Source organism: Perna viridis, chromosome 14 (assembly GCF_037379345.1).
Source record: "Perna viridis isolate PV_CMFRI_1.1 ecotype Kerala chromosome 14, ASM3737934v1, whole genome shotgun sequence".
NCBI classification, from domain to species: Eukaryota; Metazoa; Mollusca; class Bivalvia; order Mytilida; family Mytilidae; genus Perna; species Perna viridis.
This window is the reverse complement of record NC_142458.1, coordinates 16072658-16099145: the sequence shown is the minus strand read 5'-3', so window position 1 is coordinate 16099145 and position 26488 is coordinate 16072658. Positions and strand designations below refer to the sequence as shown.

General features: G+C 31.7%; 2 protein-coding genes across 8 annotated transcripts; one reads left to right on the top strand and one right to left on the bottom strand.

The window, feature by feature from the left end:
- Nucleotides 1-2443: 2443 nt before the first annotated feature.
- LOC148598381 (uncharacterized) lies at nucleotides 2444-10455 on the bottom strand. Of its 2 annotated transcripts, XM_088561841.1 has the most exons (4): nucleotides 10302-10455; nucleotides 7216-7360; nucleotides 5832-6035; nucleotides 2444-4358 (listed from the first exon to the last, which is right to left on the bottom strand). In XM_088561841.1, exons 1-4 carry the CDS (start codon nucleotides 10363-10365, stop codon nucleotides 4322-4324), a joined length of 450 nt encoding a protein of 149 aa, XP_088417967.1. In that variant the 5' UTR covers nucleotides 10366-10455; the 3' UTR covers nucleotides 2444-4321. The 2 variants fall into 2 exon arrangements, with proteins under 2 accessions (XP_088417967.1, XP_088417968.1); XM_088561842.1 differs by lacking the exon at nucleotides 2444-4358 and having other exon boundaries at nucleotides 5794-6035.
- A 2676-nt stretch (nucleotides 10456-13131) lies between these two features.
- Nucleotides 13132-24299, top strand: LOC148598380 (uncharacterized). 6 transcript variants are annotated; one of them, XR_015918622.1, is made up of 7 exons: nucleotides 13142-13240; nucleotides 14813-15392; nucleotides 17098-17247; nucleotides 18593-18744; nucleotides 19475-19619; nucleotides 23222-23367; nucleotides 24117-24299. XR_015918622.1 is itself a non-coding variant. In XM_088561692.1 (7 exons), exons 3-6 carry the CDS (start codon nucleotides 15275-15277, stop codon nucleotides 23319-23321), a joined length of 513 nt encoding a protein of 170 aa, XP_088417818.1. In that variant the 5' UTR covers nucleotides 13142-13240; nucleotides 14813-14957; nucleotides 15196-15274; the 3' UTR covers nucleotides 23322-23367; nucleotides 24117-24294. The 6 variants fall into 6 exon arrangements, 3 of the variants coding, with proteins under 3 accessions (XP_088417819.1, XP_088417818.1, XP_088417817.1); XM_088561692.1 differs by lacking the exon at nucleotides 18593-18744 and having other exon boundaries at nucleotides 14813-14957; nucleotides 15196-15392; nucleotides 24117-24294; XM_088561693.1 differs by lacking the exon at nucleotides 18593-18744 and having other exon boundaries at nucleotides 13132-13240; nucleotides 15196-15392; nucleotides 24117-24294.
- The last annotated feature ends 2189 nt before the right edge of the window (nucleotides 24300-26488 follow it).

The window sequence follows — 26488 nt, the reverse complement described above, 5'->3', positions numbered from 1 at the left end:
ACACATTTTGTAATATTACAAATTGAATTTGTAATATTAGAAAATCACTTTGCAATATTGCAAAACATTTTTTAATACTTCAAAATGTTTTTTTTTAAATACATGTTGATGACAAGTAAAAAGATTATTTTTCTTCATGTTCTCAATTAGTCAATCCTAAAATAATTTTTCCATAGTTTTACATACCATGGTGTGCGGTAGTTTATAGATGCAATGCGTTTGGAATATTTGTTTATATGTATAAGTGAGACGTTCGACAACCTGTCTACTCCTACAACGTAAGAGATTGGAATTCCGTTCCTCCATACCTCAAGTTAGGATGGCACCAAGTCAGGAAATAGCTTGCCAGACAACCTCTAGCATTGCTGGAGTACAACCTGTCATGCAAGGAACACAAAGTTTTTTCCATAACATGATAAAACCACAGATTCCAATTCAGGATGGTGATTGGACAAAGAAAATAGACACACACAACATGAAATGATCAAAATAACAAAAGTAAATAGAATCCATAAAAAAGCTGTTAGAATGGACCAGGTGCACCGATTGGGAAATCGTCCATTGAAGAAATTGTTTTATAGCTCTACCTTGTCTTGGGCGGTTTATATTTTTCTTTATTGTTCTTATTTCTTCAGTAATTATATTTTTGCGTATAGCCTTTGCTTTCAATGTTTCCTCGTTCACCCATGGAGTTGATCATGCACGGAGTTGATCATGCGCGGAGTTTCCAAAGTTAATTTTTTGTCCTACATTTGCTCACCGGTATGTTTAAATTTTCTCCATGAGTATTCGATAATTTACTGACAAAACTATTCCAAATGTTGTTGTATATAATTTTTTGTACCATCGTTTCTCCATTTGTGAATATTGGGTTTGTAATATAAGGTTGATTATCTGATCTGCACCTGGTACATGATTCCAGTTTTTAGAGTCGGAGTTGTTAATTTAGAATCTTGGTTCCCTTTATTACTCTTTTTTTCCAAGTTGATTGCTTTTAAATATACCCTACATTCAGTAAAAAGTTGTGCTTAAGGTGTTTACTCTTATTTATGTGTAGAAGGTCGTTAAAGTTAATCAAAATATGCTGCCTTTTAAGCACTTGGGCGTCGATATATACATTTCATTGATACATGTAATTTGACTCCATACCAGTTTTAATGTTCCCTAACATATAGTTTAGTTTTTGCATCTATTTGGTTTGATTGTAGTTCTTCTTTGGCGTAACCTTTTCCCGTGACCAAATCACTTTGTGACGTGAAAACATGTCTCACACATGTAATATTTTCCTATCTTTATGGTGTTTATATTCACGTCTTCTTGTATTTTGGACGTTGTTTCTGGTATACACATGACATGTCTCTGTGATACGCATGACGTTGTAAATCAATTTAATGAAATAAGTTCATTCATTTTAGTTGAATTAATGCACACTTCTTAACATGATCGTCAAGTATTCATTACTACCAGTGTTGGTTAAAAGGTTTAACGAGTTGCCCATTTACTTTTGTTGCTTTGTACGTATTTTGTTTGGTACTTGGCTTTTCTTTGTTATGTTTGTCTGTTTTCCCTGTCTGGTCTTTGTCCCTGGATTACGTTCTTTTGGGTTTCGTTAGAATCTTTGTTTCCTTGATCACTCGCCTGTGATTGGCATTTAGTTGACGTTGGACATTTTAAATCTCTTTTTTTTGCCCCATATCAAGTCCACTTACAATCATGTTTGTACTGCAATCTCCCTATCTGCACAAGTAAAAGATATTGTTTATTCATAATGTGTCTTCCCATTATCCAGCTTTTGAAAATTGACTATTCCCATTTATTCAACTTTAGTTTTGGGTTAATCAAGGTGTTGTTTGTTTAGCACCAAATAGATGTCATCAGAAAAAAAATACAGGAAATTTCTGTATGTTTTTTCCAAATTGATAAAAAAAATATGCTAAAATTGATTAAAATGTATAAAGTTTTTGAGATTTTCAAAAGGTAAAAATGGAATAAAAGCTAAATATTCTATGAAAATTAAAGTATAAAACATTTTTATATATTTTATTTTAAAAAGAATATGATTTAGTTTAAATAAAACTGATTAAAATTTCTGTCAACGTTCGACATGCTACAAGGGATAAACGCTGGGCCAAAACACTCAAGTACCGGACCATCGAAAACTGACTGCTTCAGCTGAAAGACAGACCCCCAACAAGGACATATCGATGTATACCACTACTCCGTCACAGTCTCCCACCCGTTGAATCTTAGTTGAACATTGTAATAATATTTTGTGTTAATGTATAGTGCTGATAACAGGGAAGTTGAAATTTAACAATTGCGAATTCAACAGGGTAGAAATATTACCATTAGAATCACCTAAAGAGAAACAAAATACAAAACCTTAATAATAATAATAATAATAATAATAATAATAATGATAATAATAATAATAAAAAGAGATGGTACCAAAGGGATCATCATATTGGAGTTCCTGAACAAATGAAAAAAAATACAACTTTACTATAAAATGAATAAACAATTAAAAACGGCTCAATATTATCATACAACATAATTACTGTCATGTATTATATTTTGTAAAAGTACAAAAAATCTGAGAAAAGATAGAAAAATCACATTCGATGGTTACTTTATGCAGTAAAAAGTACCGAACAAATATCTTGGATTTATTTAAGAATAGTCATATTTCAATAATAATCTAAACCAAGATCTAATTAAGAACCCATTGTTCTTTATTACATTTGATCTCATTTGTTCAACTCTTATTTTTACCTATATTACCTGAAAATTCAAAAAGTTGGATTATTCATAATGCTAGACTTGTTACAAGTCCCTCTTTATTATATATATGACAAAGAAAATCTATGTAATTAACCTCTCTGATAACACCACTACAAATTTCTGTGGCTCTCTCCTGTGATAATTAGTAGATTTTGTTTTCCATGTCGGGTCTTTGTCTTTTGATTACCGCTGTAACCTTGGTTCCCTTGATTACTCTTTGATATCAGAGGGATACATGCAATCAATAAACCTTTTCATATATTCTTTAATATAAAGAGAGGGACTTGTAGCTAGTCTATCACGAATGCTTAAATATGCGAATGTCAGTTTATTAATTTAAGCAACGCCTACTGCTTGAATTTAACATGTCCGACCGTCATTGTTTGTGATTGAATACACAATGTGACACACTTAATAAAACCAGCCAAACGTTGAAGCGAGGACACAATGGGACAATGTTTTGAGTCTTAAGCAAAATAATGTTGTTCGTTGTTATTATTTGTTAACTAAAATACATATCTTTGTTGCAAAAAAAAAAGTTATTTATAAGTAAGTAGCAGCACAATCTGTCGCACTCCAATCGATTGCGAATGGATAACAAATTTACACCTATCTACACCATCTATACTATCCCTCCCATACGGGAGGCGCCACACAGAGAACACATTATAGAATTCCTATTGGGAATAACATTCCCCGTTCAAGGACAATCTATTTTTTATTGCAGTATAAACGCAACAACATTGCCTAACGGAGCCTCACATTTACCCCGTTTCTTTGCCTCATCATTTTATTCCTTTACTGTGAAATCAAGACACTATTATTGTCTATTTCCCATGTACACACTGTAGTATATAGTCATAGTTGGTACACGTTAGGCAGGAATGAAATAATTCCCTTCGATTACCGTGGCTTATTTTACCTGATTTTACATTTTGGCATTTATGCTCGATTTGTTCTATCGAAAGAACCTTCGAATATATTTTATGTAGTACACAGTGCCCTATATTAGTAAGTGAATCATGATAAATAGATCCATTATTACATACCATATATCCACAAAAAATGATAAAAAATTAGCAACATGCTTAGTTTTAAAGAGTCAGTACAAGTTCAATACTGGTGAGAATAAAAATGTCAAATTCCCTTTTAAGGAAAATTCCCTTAACGTTATCTCATTACCTGGACTCCTATTTCACGTGTCTTAATATCAGTAACTATCTGGATAAAGTCAAGGAATCTGTTCTTAATTCCAAGAGCAATAAATTTGACAAGACAAACTATAAATTTAGAACTCATCGTAATAACCTCAAAAAAAGAAAAGAAAAATATCTCAAAATAGGCAAGTATTTTGACAAATGTGTGTATGAGTGTCATACTCACTCACAGATGAATGAAAAGAATGCAAAATCATTCATTCATTACTAAGCTAGTTATAGAGGACATAATAGGAACTGATGTTTTGCGACAATTCAATTCACAAGGAATGATCTCCGACTTATATTCTGATAGCAAATGATATTCAACTTTGAAAGTAGTTTTATTGTAAAAATTGTAGATTCGTCCCAGGGGTTGTGCTACAAAACTGCAAAATTTTGATTTATTTTAGTAAAGGAAATACATAAATGGCAAACCCATAGCAGGCGCGGATCCAAGGACTGGCGTACCGGGCGTACGCCCACCCCCCTAAATCGGTAAGAAAAAAATTCACCCCATAATATTTTTTGCCTCGCTTTGCACGGCATTAAATTCAATTTACGCCCCCCCCCCCAAACTCAAATCCTGGATCCACCCCTGTATAATAATCGATAATCGGTTTTTTAACCGATTGCACAACACTATTTACAAGGTTGTTCTCAGATTCCTAATTTTCTTTACTGCTTTATCGTTCTTGTTTCTGCTGTTTTTATATTTTTGCATAGTCTTTGCTTTTTAACTACTGCATATTTTGTTTCTTTGATCATGCGCGGAGTTGATATTGCACGGAGTTGATCATGCGCGGAGTTGATCATACGCAGAGTTTCCAAAGTTAATTTTTTATCTTAGATTTGCTCACAGACATGTTTTCTCTTTACGTATTCACTAATTTATTGACAAAACTATTCCAAATGTTATTGTATATCATTTTTTTGGATCACCGCTTCTCCATTTGTGAATACAAGGTTTACAATATAAGGATGTTTATCTGAATCTAGACGTTTCGTTAATATATGGTGTATTCTTTAATATTTATGAGAAAAATTATTCTATGATACTGAAAAAAAAATCTTTTATATGAATGAAAAAAAAATCTTACTTTTTAATGAAAAAAACTCTTACATATTATTAAAAGATTCTTGGATTATGATAAAAAAAATCTTGCATATTGATATAAAAATCATGCATATTTATGAAAAAATGTAACATATTGATGAACGTTTCTTGCATTTCAATAACAAATCTTGCATCATAATAAAGCATCTTATATATTAATGAAAAAAATCTTGCACATTAATAAACGATTTTTGCGTGATAAAAAAATCTTGCATTTTAAAGCCAAAACATTTCAAATAATGAAACAATCTTTCATATCAATAAGAACATATTGAATTAAAATTGAAAAGTGAAGAATAGACTTGGTCTATCTCATTCAGCGAGCAATTTATTAAAGCAGAGGGGGATTACACAACCAGCCATGATCCCAGATGTTGCAGTATAATTATGTTTAGTATCCTGTTATTGACACTGTTTCATGTGGGAAGATTCTTACGTAAAAGCATTTTTTTAATAAAAAAAAATCAATTATTTAGTATTTTTCAAATACAATATATTAATTTTCACCAAAAACCTCACACAAATCTTATATTATATTATTTTTGCATTGATGTTTTTGTTTAATTTGACCCCAAATTGTGGGAGGGTTAATATGTTTGGCTGATTTTAGTGAGTGTTGTGTGCTGTCCCTTTTCCTCTGTGTAACGGTTTTGTTTCTTTTTAATACCGCATGGCTTCCTTGATTTCATGCAAAGTGGATCACATCAATCTCGATTTTACTAAAACGCTTTTTCTACCCTATTAAGTCTGTTACAACAGTGGAGTTAGGAATCGAATATAACTGCGATGGAACTGTGTCAATGTTACAGTTATCGCCCATACAACAAAAGCTGCAGAAGAAATGGGAATCGACCAGGCGGTGTACATCGTATTTTAAACATTTGTTGCTAACAGCAGACTCAGAAACCCAATCTTTTAAGCACTCAGCTTCAGTTGCACATCTGAAATATAAATAAAAATGTCAGGTTAGTGTAGTGCTTTTCACGTTCATGTTTGGAAGACAATTTAAAATTTAATTTGCCTTTTGTTAATGAAGATTTTGAATTACTCCGATATTTGGGACATTTTTTATCACATGAATTGGAATTAAGAAGATCGTCAAAAACTATAATTTAAATGAAAAAAATAATAACATAATGTCTGTTTGATTTATATATATATCATAGTATATCCGTGTTCATATTTTACAGTTTACCTGAATACATGTACATGTGCATCCACTAATGATTTAGAATTCACTTGCTCTGTCCCAACCCATGTATGGTTTATTTGATATAATGTTATATTGATATTTACTTTGTGTTCACCTAATATATAAAAATCAGTAATTATGTCAATCATTTTCATGTGATTTTATGTCAAAGGGTCCTTTGGAATAAATATCTTTCTTCCTTTCTTTCGTTTTTAGTCCTTGATATTCTACCATGACCAATTACCGCTTCCTTATTTACTAGCTTATAGGCTTTGCTCTACAGGATGTGAAAACAAATTTACAGGGTATGAGAACTGCACATTACAAACCAGAAAAGATCAATCCGGTTCACTGTGCAAATTTGTTAGGAAGAAGTGGGGTTTTGTAAAGAGACAGACAAATCTAGTTTTCACTTCCTATTTCTCCACATATTATCCCACTAGCTTATAAACTGTTCTGTACAGCGTGTGATTAATTTCAAAATACACAAAAAAATTGCCACAGTTATTTCCAATGTGCTATTAAAATACCAAATTGCATAAAAAGGTGGGGTTTATGGTTCCGACTGTGCAAAGGTAAATAAAACGTCGTAATGCTTCTGCGCAAGAGATTTTTCTATCGAAGACTTTTTATAGGTCAATCATTTTTTTATGAAGTCGTATTTAGTGGTCGGTTGCATTATTCTTACTTAACGTACAGTGTGTGCATATTTAGGATAGACTGACTGCCGACACACACACACACAAAATATGCATAACATTAATCTACCCATCACATACTTTCTCTCAATTATAGTCCTTACCACATTTACCATTTTTAGTCAACGTTTTGATTTCTTATTCGTTTATTTTGCTTTATTTTAAAGATTCAGACTTCCTTTTTTTTAAATACAAATACAAGAAACAAAAATGATGCATGTCAAGTCATACCTTCTCGTAACATATCTGGACCCATCTCTGAGATTCTCGATATCATTGATACAGTATTGGTGTTCTGGCTTGGAACATTTCTGTGATGCGTGACTTCTTTCACAAATAAATTTTGGCCCTCGACATAAATGACAGGATATTTGCTCTAAAATGAAAATGTCGGAGACTATAATCTGCACCTATTGAAGTATTTAGAACATAAGAGTTTTTTGCCTTTTTGTTTGTTTTGGGACGAAGTTACCTACAGATAGCCTTATACACGCCGTCTATCTCTTCGGGAATAGATCTCATAGAAGTAACCAACAGATAGCCTGATTCATATCATATGCATCTACAGTCTTATACATTAATCTGTACGGGAAAATAACGGGACGAAGTAACCTACAGAAAACCTTATACATGTAATTTATCTCTTCGGGAATAGATCGTGACGACGTAACATACAGACAGCCTTATGCATGTAATTTATCTCATCGGGAATAGATTGTGACAACGTAACATACAGACAGCTTTATATATGTAATTTATCTCTTCGGGAATAGATTGTGACGACGTAACATACAGAAAGCCTCATACACGTAATTTATGTCTTCGGGAAATAGATCATAACGACGTAACATACAGACAGCCTTATACATGTAATTTATCTCTTCGGAAATATATCTAGATACAGTATTCTTCACACAATATTCCATTGTATAGTACAAAGTAAAAAATGCAACATACGTTTTCATATGTTTTTAAACATATGTAAACATATGTATAGGACTAGTACGTACAGGGTTGGTTTTTGCGCTTAAAACTACATAAAATCATATATGTTTTCAAAAATCATTGGAAAATAATACTGTTTTCATCGATATAGATATAAAATCCTACCGAAATAGATTGTGACGACGTAACATACAAACAGCCTTATATATGCCATAATGGTAGTCCCTTTACTCAAAATTTCACAGGCAAAATTGCAACATATGTTTTCATATGCTTTGAAATATATGGAAGTAAGTGTTTAGGACTGACATGGGAAGAACAAAATTAAAATGAAGTTTGTTTACCCTTAACCTACCTATCTATAAACATCATCCCTATCCAAAGGATTCCATTGCCATTCCCTAACAAGATTTAAAAAAAAAACTTTCAAAGCTAAATTGTTTGCTTCTTTGTTCATAGTTTTTACGGAATCAGATGAACTTTTTGGAAAGAAAATATTATCTCTTCCACCTACCCAAAGCCAGGAGGTTGAGTCGTGTAAGGGGAAGCAAAAATAATTTATTATGAAAATAATAAATAAATTCAACGTATGTTTTTGAAAATCATACAATAACCATACTCTTTTCACGTATGAAATTCTATTAAAGCATTTTAAGATCATTTATTATATGTTTCTTAACATATTGAAAACATATGACAAACAAATGTTTTTTTTTATTTTCAAGTCTTCAAAATTCCTATGTATATTCTTTAAAATCTGATATCTGCTTCAAAATACAGTATTCTTCAAACCACAATATTCCATTGTATAGTACAAAGAAAAATATGCAACATATGTTTTCATATGTTTTTAAACATATGTAAACATATGTATAGGACTAGAATGTAAAAGATTGTTTTTTGCGCTTTAAAAATACATAAAATCATATGTTTTCAAAAATCATTGGAAAATAATACTGTTTTCATTGATATAGCTATGAAATCCTACTGAAAACATATAAATACCATTTTATGATTTTTATTTTATTAGTCTTTATGAATTGATTCGTTAGCCAGAAGCATATGTTTTTCATGATGGTCCTTAGCATATGAAAACATATGTTTTTAAGGTGTTTTCAAAATATACACAACACATGGTGCATTTTTGTCCTGTGTAGAATATGTTTTGTGAACAGTTTTCATGATGGTCCTAAGCATATGAAAACATATAATAAACATATGTTTTTTATGTGTTTTCAAAATATATGCAACACATGATGCATTTTTGTCCTATGTAGAATATGTTTTGTGAACAGCAGTAACGTTAAAATTACAGTATTACATTTTTTCAACAATGGACATATATTTCTTTGAAAATGCTAGTACTTTGTACCATGAAATAACAGCTGCTGGTAAAATGCCCTATAAATTTGAAATAATTATCAGTTTTGGACCCAAAAAAATGATATATATATATGGTTAATACAAAATACAAATTGTATGACTATTTCTAATTTCAGTATGCTGTATACGTATTTCAAAGAGTAACTTCTCATCAGCAGCATTAAAACTAAATATTTAGGAAGTTCATGATTCAATAAAACATAGTATGAACAAGAAGAACTCTAATGCACGAATAAAGATATGGGAAACCGCATCCAGCCTCAATATGACTTCTGCCAAAGTGTGTCAAATGAGCTACAACATTGCAGCCCTTTGTTAAGACAAAACGTGAAATAGGATTTTCGAATTTTGTGCTACGGTAGATATCGATGTATAATATTTGATTTGGATTTAAAAATGACTTTTTGTTCCAGCCCTGTACAAAACTTTCTTGCTAATTAATGCACTCCTAAGGAAGCATAGAATACATACAATCTAAGCAATATAAGAATACAAAGAAAGTTACGAAGCAGATCCCGTGTGATTTTAGCCAACACCAAACTAAATTACTGTTTTTCTTTAATGACGTACATGGAAAAATTCCATCATATGTTTTTCATAAGTTTTGAAATCACCTGAAAAAAATATGAAATACAAACGAAAGACATATGTTTCTGAAAGAGGGATCAAGGGAACCAAGGTTATAGCGGTAATCAAAAGAATGTAATTCAGGGACAAAGACCAGACATGGAAAACAGACATACACAACAAAGAACGCACAAAACCTATTTTCACCATACTGGTCCTAAACATATGTTTCCATATGTTTTAAAAAATAAAAATATGTTGAATTTTCCGATGCAGGTTACGCACAAATAACCAAGAAATACTAATACCTGAATCCTAGGAAGATATTGTATAGAAGACAAATTAAGGTGCTTATTAGCCATTTTCAGTATTGATAACCTTAATGGAATACATGACAAATATTATAATTAAACTTTAAATACCTCCAACAACCACAGTAATCAATCCAACCAATACACATTGATATGACAACAAAAGACGCACCATATTTGCAGCCGTGGACTCAAACCTATGGTAATTAGTTAAGTTCAAGTGTCTCTAAACCAAGGAATGTCAAGATTATCTGAACATTTTGTCTTATCTCTTGAGTTTCCATATCATAACAACCTGAACTTATTGTAAATTCCATTGCTTAAATCTTACATCAACAGAAAGGGAAATCAAAGATTTTAAACGGTAATAAAAAGACCACAATATAGGGATAGTGTTCAAAAAGTTTTTGATATAGATTTAAGTGATTTATATACTCTTATGACTTTCATATCATTTTAGCGTAAACGTTAATTTGATACAAGAAATTCAAATCAGACTGATCTATTTAAAGACATCGTGTTTTTATAATTTATGATGCATTCAAGACACTTCAGACAGCTTTCTATATACATGGAAACATATTTCATAATTTAAAGTAGTATGAGAATAGTCTCGTCAAATCTATCTAAAATGCGCTTTACTTCTAATTGCAATAGAAAAAAATGAATGTAATTTGCTGTCATATATTGTTAATATACATAGAAAAAATCCACAAACACACATTTGCTGGGAAGCTTGCAACTGGATGATTAATATCATTTCGAATATATGATTGTTTTTATTATATTTACAAGACAAAAACTTTTAATAGAGTTTTAGTTTTGAATAGCTGTCAACTATGAATACCTTAACCTTTAAATTTGCCATCATCCATCATTATTGACAGGTATTCACAAATTTACCAACTTGACTTTTATTTCCTATTCAACTTCAGTTACAGACTACATAATCAGTCTTAGTTTTTTTTTATTTTGGGGTTGCGCTTTTGAGATTGTACATTGAATTAGCACTTAGCACTTTGCGAGAGTTATTGTTCTTGATTTGCTTTGATTTTATTGATTGTAGTGTGAGATTATCATCTGAAGACTAATAAAACATTGTTTGTTCGGTGAGTTTTTTCTACACTACGAATCACCATAGGCAGTATTTGAATTTTATGTGGACTGGTACTTACAAAGAACCTAAAATAACCAAAATAATACGTACAAAGCAACAAAACTAAATGAGCAACTCGGACTTTACTAAAACCTGGAAGCAGGCGCACCGTTAAAGTAAGCGACCTCTGTTTTCTAGAAACATTCGCCGAGCCCTCATAAAAAGTTGAATCCAGGATAGACGAAAGAGGGATGGAAAACTATGACACATTGAAACAACCGTAATAAACGAAACAAAAAAAAAATAAATAAATAAAAAAAAATAAACACAGAAACACCTAAGTGGTGGGGGATGTGAAATTGTTTATTGTGTGAGCAATTTATGCTTTTCTGAAGGACACGTATCACTATTTAATCAGGTCATGGTGACTATTTTTAATTAATTGCATGTAAATGTAGTTGATGTGTCAACAGGTAAAAATAAAATTGATATTAAGCAAGACATTTAAAAAAAAAATCAGCATACATGTTACAGGGCAAGTTGGAATCCAGTAGGATCCGGAATACTCCTAAAGCAAATCAGAATTCCAATTTCTACTAGGACAAATTGAGACATCCCGATTTGTATTAGGGTGATTCCGGATCTTACTGAATTTCCTGTAGGATCTAAAATCGTACTAGAAATTAAAGTTAGTAGGATTCCGGATCGTCCTGGCATTTTAAACTATTAAATTTGATTTATTGATGACAATATGTGATTAAGTTAAAACAATAAAACACTACTTTTTCAATATTTTGAACAATTTTCAAACTTTTTTAAGCAGCACTTTACTTATTGCAACACTTAGTAAGATTCTGTTTGTGGCCTTTAGTTGAAAATATTAGCTTTGCTTTCCGACACGAACATCTCAAAAAGTTACATTTTCCGTTACAATTGCATATGTATGAAAGTTGACAGTCATTGTGGCAAATTATCCTCATATTCCGCTAGTTTTTCACAAAACAATCTTTTATGGTCTCCCATGTTATCATTTTCCATTTAATGATAATAAATATCCACAATTTTAAACAGAGTACAAAGGATTAAAAGTCAGATCATGGGATTACTCAATTTGGGATCAATAAAATATCTTTACTACTTTTTCAAATAAAAGATGATCGTCCTGGATTCCAATTTGCCCTATAACATACATCTAAACATATTTTATATATTTTGTGACCCCGTCTAGTGTTGTTAATACTGGAGCTTAAGCAGACATAAACAAGATATATGCGTTTCTGTGATGTTCTTAGTTACAAACTGATCTTTTCCGTTGATTGGCATGGTAGCATAGCGGATATTTTGCAAGAAACATGACCTACTCATTCCTCAGCAGCATGGCATACCACTAGTGTTAAAGTAGACTCATTCTGCTAGTTAATGTGTAACATTAATTGTTCGTTAGTGTTGTTTGTGCTAAATTTATTCCTTTTTTGTGTGTAGATAACTTCTTGAAATATGTCTATACCGTACCAAAATTTGCATTATCTTTTCGACTCTTATTTTTATATTTGGTAAAAAAAATCCAAAACCAAAACCAAATTCAAAACAAAACTAAACAAAAAACAAAAACAATGCTAAAACATAGCCAAACAAAAACGAAACAAAAATCAAAACGAACAAACAAACAAACAAACAAAAATAAACAAAAAAAAAAATCCAAAATGTTTATTCACCTTCATGGCTCGACGTCGAGATAAACTATAAACAAAAAAAAAAACGTTTAATGGTAAAGAGAAATAGAAAGAGATTAGGATTTTAGGCTATATAACGACAAGTCAAGGATGTAAGTTATTGGACTGACGTATTGTTATCTATTTTTATCATAGTTCTGACCTTAACATGATTTTATGCCCTTGTTTACTGTTTGGATTGTTAAACTTTCTAACGAATTCTGCTTTTCTGGTACAAGAAGGTAAACATTACTTTCCTGTATGAATATTACAAAAATAATTCGTTTCAGCACATTTACTTGAGTACTTATTTAATCATATTATATATCGTTGACATCAGAGCTTGCGATTTCAATACAACGTCTACTAATCAAAGACATGCACGATGACAGGCTACTATCAAACACAAAGATATTTCATTTATTATAATGCATTCAATTCTTGGCATATTGGGAGCACTTCGGAAAAAAACCTAAAAAATGAAATTAAATTCTTAATGATGCTGACTCTTCAGATAAAATCCACTGAATACTGGCTTTCTATTCAAAATAAACACATTGAGATATACTCCTTCAAAATATCTACTTTAAACTAGTGACAATTCGTATCTTTTCTTGAACATGCTTTTATTATGTTGTAACTAAAATAAAAATGTGTATAAAGTTCTGATTAAATTTAATGCACTATATCCATATGTATCACTGCAATGAAAACCTTTCACATGAAACACGCAAAATTAGGGCTGTAAATCATAGCTCTTAATCCAGAACAACAAATACAAGGAAAATAAAACTATGACATATTATTCATATTAATCCAGGTATATCATTACACTTAATCCAAAGCTGTAATTCCAAAATATAGCACTTAACCCAAAGCTGTAATTCCAATAAAAAAATAGCTCTTAATTCCAATTCTTTAATTAAAAAAACCATTGCACTTCATCCCAAAATACTTATGATATGAATATCATTGTACTTTAATAATCCACCAACGTGTCAGGAAAATTAGTATTTAAATCAAAATATATAAGTCCAATGAAAACTACTGCACTACATGTTGTTCCCATACTACAAATTAATTGCACCTAATCCAAAGAAGTTTCTATGTAAATAACATTTATTCCAAATCTAAAACTGCATTGAAAATGACAGTACATATAATCCCAAAATATAATGTCGATTGAACTCAATTCACTCCAAAACTATCACACAAATGAATATTATTACAATCATTGCACTTAATCCAAAACAAAGAAAACCAGTGCAGTTAATCCGGACAATATTATTCCGATAAAAATCCTTCACAATTTATGAAGCAATTAATTCACATAATAAACACATAGAACTCTTTCGAAAATTGTAATTTATATGAACCTCAAACTGTTTGCTTTTTGTATAACACTTGTTCCATAACTATAGAAGGAAGCATTAGCCTTTCATTAAAAGGATGCCTAAGTAATTAATATTTTAATATACTTTTCTAAATCATGTTTGACTTTGACAACAAAATACAAAACCAAGTTTAATTTATTAAATTTGAACTCCCCTCACTAATAAAAAATAGAATAACCCAGGTAGCTGCTTCAGATTTAAATATAAGAAGGAGCTGGCTATGAAAAGATTCACAGGTGAGTATTTTTCAACTCTTCCAATAGCAAATGTTGAGTTTAATGCCCCAATGGCTTTGTCAATCCTTTATATTCTTCGGCACATTGATAACAAAAGAGTGCCTTGGTTGTAGGGAAGTCACTATAAATACATGTACATAATGGATATGTTTTTTTTAAATGACAAAATTCCATTTATTTTAAGAACCAATATCCTGTCAATCATGTCGAGGTCCAAAGTTTATATGTGAAGGAAGTCACGCAACACAGAAATGTACCAAGCCAGAACACCAATATTGTATCAACGATATGGAGAATCTCATAGATGGTTCCAGATATGTTACCAGAAGGTTTAAGCAGGATTTATTTTTCACATGAAAGGATTAGCTTTTTTCGCAAGTTGTAGATTATTCAGACTCCTCCAGTCGTCCAAGTAACATAATGTAAACAGCATTCAAAAAAAAAGAAACAAAATAGTTTTCGGACAACAATTTATCAAATCATGGGAGCTCTGGCAGATATTGAACAATGATTCTAAGTTCAAAAATACCAAACATATATAATGTTCATTATATGCTTATTTGACAGATGTGCAACTGAATCAGAGTGCAAAAAGGACTGGATCGCAGAAAGTGCTTAAAGAAACGAATGTAGGAATTACGATGTAATGCATAAGGTTGAATCTCACTTTTTCTGCTCATTTCGCTGTAAGGGAAATGACTGTAATTTCGACACAATTCCGTCTAACCTGTATCAGATGCCAAACACAACACACATTGTACCAGGTACACAATAAGAATTAGTCTTTTATTGTAAAATGACATGATGTTTGAGAGTCTTTGATTTCTGTGAACATCTTTGGTATGGCAAAATTTATTTTTCAGCTCAGATTATTAATTTTAGGTCATGAAGACGAAGATGATATTTAACTTTTTCAATGCTTAAAATACTAGTATTTCTCTAATTACTTTTGATACCATTGATTATGTACAATGTTAAACTATCATAGACTATATCGTTATTATAGATGCGAAAGGTTATAATCAATGTTCTAGACTCAATTATAATGATAATATTGAAGTCAAATGTTAAATTATGGTAGGGTACATAGTCCGGCCTGAGCATGAGAGTAATATTCTGGAATTAAAAGAGACCGCAGTCTGTACGAAATAAAACTCCAGAGGTCAGAGGAAATAGACCAAGCAATGAACAAGAAAATTGATAGACAAAGTAAAAATATATATAACAAACGAATTAATAAATACTATGCGTACTTCGCGTGCAAATAATTCAATTTTCAAATAATCACATTAAAGCTACTAACAATATCAGACATCAACTACAATCTCATTTGGAGAAACCTTAAAAACTCAATTAAGTCAGACAGCAACCTCATGAGGTGGATATGTTATCTTTTTTAAATATTGTAATAAGAAATGCACATGAATTGTGAAACAGATGACATAAGCTAGCAGAGCGATACCTAGTTTTGAAGTATTGAAATGTTTTCTTCAGAAAATAAAAGAATTCTCGTCACTTAACTCCGTTGTTTCTAGAGAATGGGTCCCAATTTGCCACTCAAATGCATGAAGTTTTTGTCCTTTACAGAGCGTTGAGATTAGAATTAATAGTAAAACATCTCCCCGTGTCGAATTACTGATAAAAATGACGAATATATATACTTCTACATGATAAAAGTGTTCAGAAAAGCAACAAAGGGAAAATTTTAAATTGTAATGCAGATCGGTCTTCGGAATCCAATACGTCCTTTATAGAAAATTCCAATCATGAAAAATGAATCTATAATTAGACTTACAAATCTTATTCGACGATTTATTATTGGAAATTAAAAACCAAAATGACTACAAGATTGATTACACTTAAAATTTAAGATAAAAAATATTGCATTCATAAACATTTATCATTTATGTAATATTCAATAATATAGGCTTCTTCGCTCTGCTGCTCGCTGACCTATTCCTTCATTCTTATGAAACTAACTTTATAATTCATCTAATACACATGAAGAATCATCTGTAAATCAAATTCTTTGTTCTCAGAACCGATTTGTTCACCTTGTCTCAGTTTTCTTTTCCTCTTTCTTCTAATACAGACGTTAATTTTATAAGCAACTCAGCGGGTATTTCTAGAATAGCATTGGATGCTTACTCTATCGCTGCACCGGGTCGTCCATGTTTCCGGTATTTAGTTGAGGTTTCTCATTTACTTTGGTTCTTTGTTGTGTGTGTGTGTGTGTGTGTGTGTGTGTGTGTGTGTGTGTGTGTGTGTGTTTTCTCTGCCTAGATTTTATCCTTGGAATATGTTACCTTGCCGTCTAATCGAGGTTCTTCCGTAAATTTCAACATGCGATAAAATTATGTATTAGCATATGATCCTCTTAGACAATATGTCTCTAAATCAACATTTGTAACAAATATAATTTTTTGGGGGGAATATGTTGGACTTAAATTGGTCTTTTATCGTTTGTAGCTACCATGGTAAATACTGTTGCTCCAGCCAATGTCACTGATATCATTACAACCACCGTTACTAATTTCACCACAACCTCTATCACTGATGTAATTACAGCCACATCTACAACTATTAAAACAACTACAACCTCAAGTACTCCAATTAACGGTAAAAGTAAAAAGTAATTGAGGTTGGGTAATATAGTCTTGTTTGGTTAAAACTGAGAATTAGAACCTTAATAATATATAAGAATATGCAAAAATTCCTGAAATATCCATAGTGTTATTTTTATAGATAATAAATGTCTCATATCAATAAATTTGACGAATGCAAATACAAACAACAAAACGGGAAACGTAGGTAGGATCTTTTGAAGACACTCATTAGAAGAAAGACAAAAGTAATTACCATACAATTTGAAAGTTTATAGCCATGAAACAGACCATGAGGAACTGGGATGTGACATACGCCTACACCGTATTAAGTACAGAAAATGGAATATCTAAGTACTTAAGTAGCAATCTTAATAAGAACCATGCAAATTATGTAATATGTGATACGGCCAAAAATGCCATGCATTTTTATTTTTGTTATCAAGTTTTTTTGTAGGTCTCTATGATTTTACGTATAATTATTCGTTCCAATCTGTCTGTTCTCAGGAAATAATCTACAATGAAAGTGTCTATTGTTTTAATGTGATTTTCAGAGTTATCTCCAAAACATTTGAATTCAACCGCACATTCTATATGATTTATATCTCTTAAGAACAAAGACTATTCGAAAAGTCACATGCTAATTTCTGTTTACTGTGTCATTTTAAACAAACTACCAAAAATAAAAATATTAAGGCTTTTCAACCATGAAAAACATTTTGCATGATTCATTTTGGACGATTTTAGCTTGAGTGTCACTGGACTTAAATAATAAACAAAGCACACTCTATCTACAGTAAAATGAAGAATTCCATCAACTGGATAGCGAAGAGTGAGATTATAGGACTAAATGCATTCCTTCCATTTAATATACAGTTTTAGAATCATGCCAATTATGTAAAATGTGATCCTACCCAAAAACAGGCTATACATTTTTGTTATTACGTTGCTTCATAAACATATATGATGTAATGTATAATTATTCATTCCATGTTTGCTCTTAGGAGATATCCCATTTACAGAGTTATCTCCCTTAATTTTGAATTATACAGTGCATTTTCAATGATTTTTTGTTATTTCGTATGAACAAGGGTTCTTTGAGAAAACACATGTTATTTTCTGTTAATTTAAGCATTTTAAACAAAAAATAAAAAATAAAAGTATGTAGACTTTCCAACTATCAATTACACTTTGCATGATATTCATATGGAGTGCTACTTAAGTACTGTTCTTCCGTATGCATATTGTATTTGTACATTGTATTTGTTTTCTTCTTAAAAAATTGGTCGTAAAATATTTATGATTTAATGAAAACATAATATTAAAACATGTTACATTTATTCATCAAAACTACATTGTAGCACTAACACGTTAAAATGCGCAACTGAAATCTCCATTAGAAAGTTAACCCTCTATTCCGGCAGCATTAAATCCATTTCTGATGATGTCGGGCTTTGTGGATAAATAGTCACACAACTTGACCATCCATTCATCTCCAAGAGGCGTCATGTTGGTGAGAGACAAACCCACTTTCACACTGCTATTTTTTTTCAAATCTCGACCAACTTTAGCCCCGACTTCATTTGCATACCCTGTTGGAATTTTTTGAGGAAGTCCTTAGCGCACATGTTCACTGAAAGGTCCATAGGTTGCAACTTGTCTGTGCAATTTGGAGGTACTGTGGCATAGACCAAGTGGTTACTCTCAAGAGTTGACAAAAACTTTTCAGTGATTTGTCCTCGGAAACAGTCAAATACAACAAGCGCTTTCTTGGCTAACGGTAAATCAAGGTCGTCTTTGACACTGTCTACATATGGACATATTTCCCAATATCAAATCTCCGTTTCGGAGAATACGCTTTATATGATCCTATTATAGATGACTTTGGAGATTTGGCGCTGTCTAATAACTCCTTAGTTTGATCGAATTGCGGTCCATCAGGGATTGGATTCTTTTCTTTGTCTTTTCAAAAATTACAACAAGGACATGTTAACTGTTCGAACTATTCTGATATTAAACAGTACTACATGTATGGGATAGTTTTAAAAAGTGTTCACTTGTCGATAATTCAGACACCAGATACCGGGGGAAGATGAAAGATTCGGTCTATGGGAGTAAAGGTGAAATATCAGGACTCAAATTTGGCGATCTTTTATTTTCGCGATTCCCTGAACCTCGCGAATATAGCGAAAATTAGATCCTCGCGAAAATTTTCCGCTATACGGTATATATTTGTGTTTCAGAACCAATTTCTTGTCATTTATGCCAAGGACCGACTTTTCTTTGCGAAAAAAGTCATGCATCGATGAAATGTCCCACAACAGATCACCACTATTGTATAAATGATATAGAAAATCAAAGAGACGGTACAAGAACTATAGCTAGAAGGTAACCATCAGCAGACATATAACCACGTCTTGATTTATGACATTTCACTTCGCAAGCTATGGAGAATGTAAAAAAAATCCATGTCGGAGTATTACCTATTAAAACAATATCCGAAACAGAGGTCCTTGTATCACCTACGTCAAACAGGGACGAAGGAGCTACCAACCTCTGTTTCTGTTACAAATCCGGTAAACTGTTATAAGTTCGTAGTTTTGTGATTTGCCTAAAAATGCAGGGTTTATTCACTCCGTCATCGATAATATAAGTCGAAGTACTGCAGCTTGATCGTGATCGGATAACTTTGGGGATCGTGAACCACTAACTGGAAACTTTCCAGTTTAATTCAGTTACTTTTTTTCAACAATTAAAACAAAACTGCGCAATTTACAAATACAGCAACTGTGTCTGTCAAATAATAACCATTTACAAAAGAATTTTAAAGAAGTAATGTTTCTTTGATTTTGATAAAAAGTTAAATACAAGATGTAAAAAAAGGTAACACTTCGCCTTATGCATTAAATCAAGGAAGTGTACGTTTTACTGAGCTAGATTTCTTAAATTTCCCCAATTTTGCAAGCAATTAAAGATTAACATTCAATTTCACATTGAGAAGTAACTTTTACGACGGCATCTGATATCATTATTTAATTTTTTTTAAATTTTGAATTAAGTGAATACAAATGACCGAATTATACCTATAATGATCGCGAAGGAGGCACGGTTTAAAAAAAAATAAATCGTGAATTATTGAATTGATTTCGCATGCTTCAAAACTACAAAAACACATTGGCTGTTGTTTATCTTGGTTTCCTTGTATTTTGTTGCTAATACAACAGCGGCAATTTGATCAAGCACAAGTAATAAGACTTAAGTACTTCTCTGTCAAAGAATTGGGCAAAATGTGTATAAGGTGTGGCACATGAAGGAAAAAAATGCAGATATAGTATTGCATTAACCAAGTATTTATACCTAATAACCTCTAGAAATAACCATCAAAGTACTTGTAAAAATTGCCTTTTTAAGATATTGATAGGTCAGATTTAGTTGAAATGCAATACGGAAAAATAGCGGGAAAACTGCAAGAGCAATACAGATGTTGCAAAACAAATTAAGGCACACACGACAACAAATAAATATTAACGAAATGCAACAGAAAATACATGAAAGATATATCATAATATAACACTAAACCATGCGCAATACTAATTCGGGTATGAGGCAATAACTGTTATGACAGGAGACATAGGATAGAATACCGAATGAGGATCTAGAAAGGTTTTAACCTCATTGTATATATTAACTAACCTTTGTATTATATGCTTATTTATGTAATGCTGTATAAAATGAAGGAATAATTCCATTAGTGATTTAAAAAAAAAATCAATAATTGTTAACTGTTGGCGAGAAATAATAATCAAGGGAACCAAGGTTATAGCGGTAATCAAAAGAATGTAATCCAGGGACAAAGACCAGACATGGAAAACAACAGAGAACATAAAGTAACTAAAATCATACATACAAAGTAACAAAGGCTGATGATCAACTCGAACTTCACTAAAGACTGGAAGTATGAACCAGGTGCACCGGTAGCATAAGCGTCCTTTGCTTTTCTAGAAAGACCCGCCGAGTTTCTGATAAAAATCAAGTCAAAAAAGACGGGTAGACGAAAAAGGACAGGAAAACTATGACACATTGAACAAATCCATTTTCATGGCGCAGATGGATACACCGTAACGATCCACGAGGTTATGATGACGACCATAAAGCTTCTGAAATGATGACTTCAATGTTCCAGAAGCCTATTTTTTTTTAGAATTCCAGCGCAAAACAAAAAAAGTCTGCGTAGGTTCGGCAAGCTATGGCAAAACGTAAAAGTTGTGATATTAACATTCCATTGCTGAGTGCACGGAAGACTGGATTAGAAAAAGTGATGACAGGAATGAATGCAAGAATTACGATGTAAACCGAGAGGTTAACTCTCATTTCTATTGCTCATTTTGTTGTAAGGGAGATAATTGCAACGTTGACACAGTTCCAACCAGTTTGTATAAAAAACCAACTACACTTAATTTGGTGACAGGTACACAATTTGACACACTAACATTTTGATGAATTAAACATATCATCTGCAACCTGAGCATAAATATTTATAGAAATATCATAAAAATAACTAAATACAAATAAATCCATGTTGGTCACATTCTTTTGTTTGCCTATATACCGTTTTTAACATGACAATACCTTCATATCAATTGTTAAAATACGTGTGTTTGGGCTGACCTATATTTTTATTTTAAATTAAATCCCGGTTTAATCAAATTAAAATTCAAACAGTTTGTTTTGTTTGCATACCAACTAATGAAAATCATATTCTGCCAATAAAAGTCAACAACAGGACGATAGAGTAATATGAGGCAGATGTAACCTGTAAGAGAACAAAATGTATCGATATTGTTTTATTAAATGATGATTATTTTGTGCAGTTTTACATAAAAAGGATTTTTTTCCTCATAATTTAACAGAGCCATAAACATTTTATGATGCCACAGATACAAAACTAAATTGATCCTTGCTTTATATTACCCTTGGTATAACAAGTTAACTTCCTGTCTGACTGAAATCAGGCTCTCAGTGCTTCTTAAGCCAAAGGTTAAATTCGTATTGATCACCATTATGAGGACTTCGTTTTCTTTGAGACAAATATAGAAGTAAGATAAAGTATACAATTTACTTAAATAAAACTATTGATTGATGTGAATTTAATCTAAATAATGATTTCAATATGTAAGATTCAACTTGTCTCTTTTTGGAACAAAATCGTAAGGAGACTTGAAATACTAGGATTCTTTTTGATGTTGAACTTGCTCTCTACTATATATTGATTCTGATCAATTCTTAATATGTTCATTTATTTAAACCAACTGCCATTACAACTACAACTACATTTACAACAACCTTATCGCCAGGAAAGGCACTTAATGAAGGATTTAGCATATACCAAGTATCTCTTGTTGAAATTTGAAACTTTATTATCATTATTGTTTTTTTTATTATTATTTGTTGAAATGTTTTACCTTTAAACATTTCACTTTAATTGACATCAGCATCGAAAGGATATTGGGCTTTAATTTTTATTTAACTACATATCTTGGAATGCTATTTAGACTGGATCCTTAACGTTCGGTCACAATTTAAATTCTGTTGATTATTTGTGATTCTGTTGTAACACAGTTTTAAGTAAGGTTTGTTAGTCCTTTGCTTAACTCATGAGCATGAGTTCGAAGAGCATTTTCCTTTCTAAAGGGGTATTCGTCTCAGCCATGAAAGTTTTTTTAAACGAGTTCAAACTGTCTCGATGTTGTGACTAGATATACTTCCATAGCCGTTGGCTATCCAAAGTCTTCCACAAGAAATTGAAACTATTTGACCAATAGCTGTCACAGCAGGTTGGGGAGACGCTTTACTATCAATTCACATTTATGCTATTTGCACTTATATGTAAACGGTAATGTAAATTTGTCTGATGATAAGTAGTACAGATGAGTTTGTCAATCGCAATATCCCTTTCGATTATTAAATACTAGTAATCATTACATTTTTAGAACCGATCTCCTGTCATTTATGTCGAGGGCCAAAAGTTTATCTGTGAAAGGAGTCACGGATCGCAGAGATGTACCAAGCCCGAACACCAATACTGTATAAATGATATCGAAAATCTACCGAATGTTTCTCGTTACGTTACAAGAAGGTATTAACTTACTTCTTTAAAGCGAAAAGAAGTCTTATATCGATACCGTCAGAAATTTCTCTAATCAATCCCAGGACAGAAGGTTAAATACAAGCTAACCTTACCCCATATAAAGCCGATTGTAATTCCTAATATCAGCGAAAGTGTTACCAATTTTCTAAGTAAGGGATGATTTCATTCACTAAAAGAAACCTATAAGTTAAAATTGAATTCATAAATCCATTAAGAACCGATTTTCTCATAATAATTGCAGTTATGGTTCACATTAGTATCTGTCTTTTTAAAATGCATTCAAGTCGAGTGGACCTTTTCATTGTTAAAAATATATAATTTATTTTTGTATCGATGATGAACACTTATTCAATACATAACCTATTAATCCCGATCCCGATACAGAGAACATGTTTCGTACATGTACTATATCTGCTTTTGAGCATTCGAAACCTAATTAAACTTTTAGAATCTCTATCATAAGTCTAGAATAAATTACAAATATATTAAAAACACTGTTTTAGCTGTATCCAATAGACTAATACAAAAAAAAAACAACAAACAAACAAGACAATACAAAACAAAAGGCGAAACATTACAAAACAAAACAAAACGTAACCATAAAAAAAACTAACAAAAAACCAAGGACGAACAACATACAAAAATTACTTCTTAGACATATACGATAACTATGTCTTTTGATTAACAGTCTTTTATTCAAAACATATATTAAAACACTTTTAATGCCTATTTTATAGATGTGCAACTAAATCCGAAGGCATGAGAGACTGGTTCAGTAAAACTGCTGACAGAAACGAATGTAGGAATCACGATAAACAGCACCTGGTAAAATTTCATTTCTTCTGTTCATTTTGTTGTAAGGGCGATAACTGTAATATCGACACTGTTCCGTCACACCTAAATGCAGAACCTAACACAACTCGACTTGGGCCAGGTTCTTAATAAAATCCAGCCACTCTTATTGTTATGTTTGTACCTAAAAACATTATGCTATCTAATTTTATGTAACTGCCTTTCAAAATTTCCATCGACAGGAGCCCGTATAAAATGTTGTAGCAATATAGCATACTTTTATGTTTTTACTTTGCTTAGTTGCTAATGGTTTTATATTAACTTCAGGTATTTGAATATTTAAATATCAATACAATTCAAGAGTCCATATAAAAACCAGGCAGTGAGTTTCACGACAAATTTCCACCCATTTCAGATCACAAATGTAGCCTTACTTAAAGTTGACAATTCGTTTTTATTAACGTCGACGATTAAAGAAAATTAAATTACATAGAAAGAATTGAAATTCATTGAAAAAGGGGATATATCTTTTCAATTTGAGCATAATTCATTTCAATGTTGGTGAAGTCATAATTCTGAGATATCCATTGTCAGTTTAAAACAAACTTTATACTGTTTGAAATTCGTACGATATATACCTTACATTGGAACAAAAAAAAATCAATGGGTTAAAATCAACCCTGTACCACCAATATCATAGGATCTACCTGATTTTTACATAAACAACCTCTTTTAATTAAACAAAATCTATTCCGGTAAAATTTCTATGAGACATTTTGAAAAAAGATGCAATCAATGGGAAAAATAACTTAATTAACTTTTCTGTTTTGTTATACTGTTTCATATAGGTATATAGTCAAAGCAAAAAAAAAGAGCTCAGTTTATTCCCACTGATATACAGTCATTATATTTCCCCTTCTACAACTGTTTTCCTATTGAAAATAATTTCTTCCAAATGCTATTCTATGGGCAACACTTTCTATTCAAATATAGTCCTTCTGGTCACGTTATTACGGGAGATTTAAACATCAACGGAAATGAATCTCTTTGTGGAGTCCTTTCTTAAAGTTCCAAGTACCATGAACCACGCTCCATAAATTGGAATAGTAATTTTAAAATTCTTATGGATGCCCTGGAGGACTACTCAAGAAAATGAATAAAACGATAACACGAAGACATTGATACTCTGTCAGAGTGGGTAAAGGTTGTGAGGTCTTTAATTTTCAAACGTATAGAAATTTTATTTACGTCAATGAGTGTCAATGCTACATCAGTTTTTAAAGATCCCGACGTAGCAAAAACTTTGTCTACTATACATTACAAATATGTTGTCGTACCAGCAGACAAAACCCAAAACAACATTGCTTTTGTCTGTAAAACGTATTACATCCAATGTTTATTATCAGAGGTAAACGTACAAACCAAAAGCAGTAATAAAAACTTTTTAACTTCTATACTCACAACTGTCAAATAGGATCTCCAGTCCTAACACGACAAGTGTTATTCCCGTAATGATATTTATTCAATGTTGATCCTGAAAAATTCGTACGATCTTCTGGAAACCCCAGAGATTCCTCATAAATTTGTAAAACAATAATTCCAAATCATCTTTCAATTATACCGGAGATGATGTTTTAAAATGCTGATGGTGCATGTTTCAAAAATTTTTTAAAAATTGAAAAGTTGATTCAAATAAACTTTCATATATATATCATGTTTCAGGAAATGTTCAAATTTGATTTTAACTTTAAAAACCTAGACCAGTCCACGAAGATTGGAAAATCATCAAACCTTGAAGTCAAAAGCACATGTTTTCTACTTTCACTTTGGTATTGTTGTTGTGCTGCAGTACTCCCTATCAACTGGATATCCTTCCTCTTTCCTGTCTTGGAATCTGTAAATAAAAATCACACATTTTTTCTACTTGGATACATCTTTAAATATGGCCAAAATTCAAGTTCAAAATTAAATGCAGCTCTTTAAAAAAAAATAAGAAAAAAAAAGGAACTCTATTTTATTAGCCTCCATGTTTTGACGTACACCCGCTCAAGAATATCAATACGATACTGGTACCTGATGTGGTGGTCGCGTCTTTCAACGAACGGTCGGTATTCAAATGGGAACAAATTATGTTACTCTACTTGCTGACCTATTCTTTCACTCTTATGAGTCTGTTTTTATATCTGATCTGATCCAAAAGAAGAAACATCGTTTAGCTAGATCCTTTTGTCTCAGTTTCCGCTGTATAGACGATGTATTATCGTTATACAGTCCCAGTTTTTTTGGATTTGATACATTGCATCTTCCCTAAAGAACC